The sequence below is a fragment of the Chenopodium quinoa genome, unplaced genomic scaffold (genome assembly GCF_001683475.1).
Source record: "Chenopodium quinoa cultivar QQ74 unplaced genomic scaffold, ASM168347v1, whole genome shotgun sequence".
Classification (NCBI taxonomy): Eukaryota; Viridiplantae; Streptophyta; class Magnoliopsida; order Caryophyllales; family Amaranthaceae; genus Chenopodium; species Chenopodium quinoa.
The window spans coordinates 5,334,456-5,340,510 of NW_018745003.1; the positions used below are offsets into that span (position 1 = coordinate 5,334,456).

At 37.2% G+C, this 6,055-nt stretch overlaps 1 protein-coding gene across 1 annotated transcript; it reads left to right on the forward strand.

Annotated features, from left to right (window-relative positions):
- The first annotated feature begins 643 nt into the window (after window positions 1-643).
- Window positions 644-6,055, forward strand: LOC110708091 (DNA replication licensing factor MCM5-like). Its single transcript, XM_021886199.1, has 18 exons — window positions 644-1,143; window positions 1,211-1,354; window positions 1,440-1,619; window positions 1,724-1,822; window positions 1,910-2,046; window positions 2,124-2,232; window positions 2,313-2,447; window positions 2,532-2,609; window positions 2,788-2,892; window positions 3,024-3,115; window positions 3,227-3,359; window positions 3,483-3,578; window positions 3,790-3,881; window positions 3,976-4,066; window positions 4,267-4,376; window positions 4,665-4,794; window positions 4,886-4,987; window positions 5,287-6,055. Exons 1-18 carry the CDS (start codon window positions 868-870, stop codon window positions 5,368-5,370), a joined length of 2,193 nt encoding a protein of 730 aa, XP_021741891.1. The 5' UTR covers window positions 644-867; the 3' UTR covers window positions 5,371-6,055.

Sequence of the window (6,055 nt, forward strand, 5' to 3'; positions counted from 1 at the left end):
CTAACTTATTATCGATACATAATTTAAGAAATTGTTAACTAATGCGAGTGAGTTTAAGATAAAGTAAGAAAGAAAAGTGAAAAGTTGGATTTGTGTAAGAAAATGGTGAATAAAGTAAGAGAAAGAGGAAGAAAAGATGTCATTTTTGCGGAGTTGTAGGGCTAATATGGTAAAAAGAGTATGCAATAAGGTTTCGTTTCTTTTGACGGAAAATATTTTCCTAAAAATTGATTTTCTCTGATCCAATTTTTTTTTTCTTCTTATTTTCAATTGTTTGGTTAGCCAAAGGTTGAAAATAGTTCTCCCAAATAGTTCTCCCAAGAGCAGGTTATGTTTTTCTTCTAAAAAGAAGGTATGCTACATTTTCCTTACTCCTATTTTCTCATCCTAAATAATTTTTCTTGTAAGAAACCAAACAAAGGAAAATTATTTTTACAATAGGTTTTCGTTTGAAACTATTTTTCCAAAAAGTTGTTTTCCATTAAAACAAATAAAGGCTAAATAGGATTAAAAAAAAAATAAAAAAATGAGTACAACATAAAAACACAGTTTAGTATAAAAAGTGAGTAGAGCTAAAAATAACGGAGGGATAATCTGTACGGAGTATGTGTTAAGGTTGTATTTAAGTTTACTGATGGTTGTTATGTGAATTTGGAGTTTGGGTAGTAAAAGGTCTTGGATCCTTGGTTTGGGTCCTGAAATTCTAAAAAGGGGTGTTGGAGTTGGACATGGTGAGCGGTGAGAGTTTTCCCGCCAAAAAAGCCCGCCAAAAAGAGCAAAACCCCTCTTATATCCATTCATCTCATTGAAATCAATCAGTTCCGCCACCATTTCATTGAATCAGGAGAGAGAGAAAAAGGAGAGAGAATGTCAGGGTGGGATGAAGGAGCAGTTTATTACAGCGATCAGGCGCAGTTCCCCTCTGGTCGTGTCGGCGACAACAGCTCCGACAGTCGGCACTCTGTTCTCCTTAAATTCAAGGAGTTCATCAGAAGCTTCGAGACCAACTCTAGTGTCTTCCCTTACCGTCAGAGCCTCGTCCACAATCCTACTTCACTCGTCGTTAACCTTGAGCACCTCGACGCCTTTGATCCCGATCTACCCTCTCTCCTCCGTTCTGCTCCCGCCGACTACCTGCCACTGGTCTGTTACTTTTCTCTTCATTTTCTTCCTTCTTTTTGAATGAATGTATGTTTAAATTGCTGTTCAGTTTGAGACGGCCGCGTCGGAGGTGCTGGCCAGTTTGAAGTCCAAAGTAGCCGGGGAGACCGGAGAAATGGAGGAGCCTTTCACCGAGGATGTTCAGATTCTCCTTACATCCAATGAGGATTCCATCTCTATACGCTCTCTTGGTGTATGTTTTTAATCTTTTTTAGGGTTTTGCTTTTGAATTTCAATTTCAATTTCAATTTCATTTAATCAATTAATCGATCAAACAGGCTCAATACATATCCAAAATGGTTAAGATATCAGGGATTACCATAGCAGCTTCTAGAACTAAAGCTAAGGCTACGTATGTCACTTTGCTTTGTAAGAACTGTAAAAATGTCAAGCTCGTTCCTTGCCGTCCTGGTCTTGGCGGCGCAATCATTCCCAGATCTTGTGACCATATTCCTCAGGTCCTTTTTTCTTTTCTTTTCTTTTTTTTTTTTTTTTTTTTTTTTTGTAGTTGATTTCACCAGCAACAACATTTTAACGCTGTTTTTATTTCACAAAAATACAGCCTGGTGAAGAACCTTGCCCTCTTGATCCTTGGCTTGTGGTTCCTGATAGAAGCAGATATGTTGATCAGCAGACCCTTAAACTCCAAGAGAATCCTGAGGTGAATGTTTCTCATTTTGTTTCATCAATATCTATCATATTCATGGGTTGTTGTTCCTGATAGTTAATATGTAAATTTAATTGGTAGGACGTTCCAACTGGAGAGCTGCCTAGAAACATGCTTCTTTCCATCGATCGACATCTTGTTCAAACTATTGTTCCTGGCTCCAGACTCACTGTCATTGGAATTTACAGCATCTTTCAAGCTGCCAATGCATCTACCGCGTAATAACCCTTTACCTTACCATTGCAATCAGATACTTATCACTCTTGTTTCTCATTCATTGTTGGTCCTCGTACAGTCATAAGGGAGCAGTTGCTATTAGACAGCCTTACATAAGAGTTGTAGGGATAGAAGAAGCCAATGAGGCCAGCAACACTCGAGGTCAAGCTGCTTTCACGGCTGATGAGGTGTGCTTCTCTTTTTCTTTATCTATTTTTTATATGTTTAAGTCTTCAGGACTTTTGTTTCATATATGCTTCCATCACAGATTGAAGAATTCAAAAGATTTGCTGCTCAGCCTGATACATATGAAACTATATGCTCCAAGATTGCTCCCTCTATCTTTGGCCATGTTGATGTCAAGAAGGCCGTTGCTAGCCTTTTGTTTGGTGGATCACGCAAGGTACAATCTCTTATCTTGTTAATCATCTTGTGATTTCCCTTTAATTCATGGAAATATATGTGATTTACTTTTTTGTGGATGCAGTCTTTGCCGGATGGTGTGAGGCTTAGGGGTGACATTAATGTGCTGCTATTGGGGGATCCTTCTACCGCCAAATCACAGGTAGCTTTCTCTGCACATTTCATGTTCTTTGGCAGTCTAATGTTTAATCCTCAACCCTATATTCTTAATGTTTCTCTTAAATCAATTGAAAACTCACTGGCTAGTAAAGCAGCAAATTGACAGCCCATTTTACCAAAACTAAATAAACTTATAACGTAATCACTTTTTCTCAATGAAGTTTCTCAAGTTTGTCGAGAAGACAGCACCCGTAGCTGTTTATACGTCTGGTAAAGGATCTTCGGCTGCTGGACTTACAGCTTCTGTGATTCGAGACAGTGGTTCAGTAAGTTCTCAACTTCTTTAGTCATAAATTTTTTCAATTTTTTTGTCATACCTAACTGGCATTCCACTGAAATACTGGCTCATATTTCATAGTTTCATCTCTTGATTCCGACCAATCTTGTTTATGTGCAGCGTGAGTTCTATCTGGAAGGTGGTGCCATGGTACTGGCTGATGGAGGTGTTGTCTGCATTGATGAGTTTGACAAGATGCGAGCAGAGGACAGGTTCAGTGGAGTTTAGTTGCTTTAATTATTTTTTGAAATGACCACAGATTGGTGTAATAATTCATTTTGCATATATTTCATAATTGCTGATTTGCAATCTTGCTTGTACAGGGTTGCTATTCATGAAGCTATGGAGCAGCAGACAATCTCCATTGCTAAAGCAGGTATAACAACTGTTCTTAATTCGAGAACCTCTGTGCTTGCAGCTGCCAATCCTCCATCAGGGCGTTATGATGATCTTAAGGTTTGTAGCTTCTGTTATCTTTGTATAAGTTTGTACATCAGTTTTTTTTAGTTTATGCTCTATACTACAACAATGTTTGTTTTAGCAGTAAATGCTAATAGCAAGAATCCCCCTTTCTTCCAGACTGCGCAGGATAACATTGATCTGCAGACAACTATTCTTTCTCGGTTTGACCTGATCTTCATTGTCAAAGATATCAGGATGTATAGCCAAGATAAGGTATACATACAGAATAAGCTAAAGAACTCTTCAGCATCTTTTGCTATGTTATGAGTAAAATTAGTGCTCAATTTTCATTCTGTGTTTGGTTTAGAACCTGGTTAGTTGGATTCATCTGCACCAAGATGTATATGACGCTTTCTCTCCCATATGATTCTTCACAAAATAAGGACCCTAGTGATTTTTTAATCATTCAAATATTTTGTTTCAGATAATTGCTAAACATATCACAAATCTACATGCAACTGCTGGTTCGACTAGGGAGGAATCTAAAGTTTCAAAAGAGGAGAATTGGTTAAAGAGGTATTTGTGTATATTATCAAGACCATACAATTCCTTGGTGCTACATTTGTGAATGCTACATTGGTATTAATTGCATGTGCTTCATTGTATACAGATACATACACTATTGTAGATCTAATTGCCACCCTCGTCTGTCAGAATCAGCTGCAAAGAAGTTACAAACTGAATATGTTAGCATCCGACAGGTATTGAAGCCTCCAAAACCACTTACCTATTTGCATTGTTGAGAAGTTAGGAATAATTGTAGTCAATATTTTTGGATTGTTAAACTGGGATAATAATAATTTGAAAGATAAAGTGTCATATAACTCTTGAATCTGTTGATTATGAATATATGATAAATTTTGGTTGTATGTCTAATGAATTCATATTCTGGCTCTCGTAGGATATGAGGCAAAAAGCAAATGAAAGTGGTGAGGCATCTGCAATACCGATTACTGTGAGGCAACTTGAGGCTATAGTTAGATTAAGCGAGGCCCTTGCAAAGATGAGATTGTAAGTGCTTATATTTAGCTCTAATACTTGACTTTGTTATGGTTTGCATGCAAAATTTTTGTACGTTTGAAAGCTGCTTGAGACTGGTGATCTGCTAGTCACCACTCTGAGCTAGCTGTAAATCATTATAACTTGGGGGATGGGAGGGTGGATTATTGCAAGGCAGGCAAGTCTATGGTTATGGTTTTTTTCTTCCAAGTGAAAACATTTGTGCCTAGTGTTGCAACAGTATTCTTTCTATGTCATCATTGTGTTGGCTTACTAAATGTTTGTATACCCTGTTTACAGGTCTGATGTTGCCACGGATGAGCATGTAAAGGAGGCGATACGGCTGTTCAATGTTGCCACCATGGACGCAGCTAGTTCTGGAATTAATCAGCAAGTAAATCTTACTGCTGAAATGGCAAATGAGATCAAGGTCTTGAAGAATTCTTGTGTTTTTATCAGGTTATCTTTTAGTTTTGTTTTTCTTAGGCTTTTCTTCTGTTTTTTTTTTTTTGGGTAAACAGCAAGCAGAAGTACAGATAAAGAGAAGAATTGGCATTGGAAGCCACATCTCAGAAAGACGTTTAATTGATGACTTGAGCAGGATGGGGTTGAATGAATCCATTGTAAGTGCAAAGGATGACATTCCAAATTATATTCTATTTTGCTTTCTGCAACCGTATATAACATGAAAGTTTGGCTGGTACATTCTCAGTATAAAAACAATCTGTCTTAATAGATGGTGATAAAAGATACTGTATACAACAACATATGTATTAAATAAAATCCTATCCTGAACAGGGGTTGATGAATTCAAAGTATGAATTTGTTTAATCTCCATCAGGATTTAAAACGTTACGAGTGACTTGGGAATCATGCGTTTGGCTCCACATGTAGCGACATTAACATATTATTGACTTTGCAGGTGAGAAGAGCTCTACTGATAATGCACCAAAGGGATGAAGTTGAGTACAAGAGAGAAAGACGTGTGATTGTTCGTAAAGCTTAAGGGTTCTATGGCCTATGGAAGCATTCCTGATCGCCAATTTGTTAAGTCAGTGTCATCTCCAAACTCATTTGTGCCTTGCAAATTGTATATTTCCATCAGATCAATGAGATTTTCTTTGGGACAAAATACTTGGTGGTCTTGAACTCAGTTATGGACTTATGGGACCAGCAACCAATTTGCATGATATTAGCCATTATGTAACTTAAAAGTTAGGTTTTTGTTTGTGTTTATCTATGATGGTTCATGGTTGGCAGTTAACAGGTTACTTTTCCTGCCATGTAGCAGTAGTCTCTGTTTCTTCTTAAGTTTCAATTACAAAATCAGTATAGTTAGTATACCTGTAACTATACAGTCTCAACAAGCTGAGCAGCTCAACTAAAGCTTTATATATCTCTTTAAGGCAACTTTAGGCACTGAAATGACATCTAGGTTTACCTTAGGGGCTCCAAAAGGCAACTATTATAGTCTTTGGATATACGACTAGGTAGTAGGTACTCCTATATAATATCTCTACTAGATTATATAATTTCATCGATCTAACAAAAGGTAACATGTTATCGAAAATGCTATTGAGATTTGATTATATACTCTGTAATTAGTAAAAGCAAGAGGGCCAATTTGTATGAAGTTCATTGGACTAGTAGGAGTATAATAATGAATGAAGGGTTTATACTATTTCTATTGA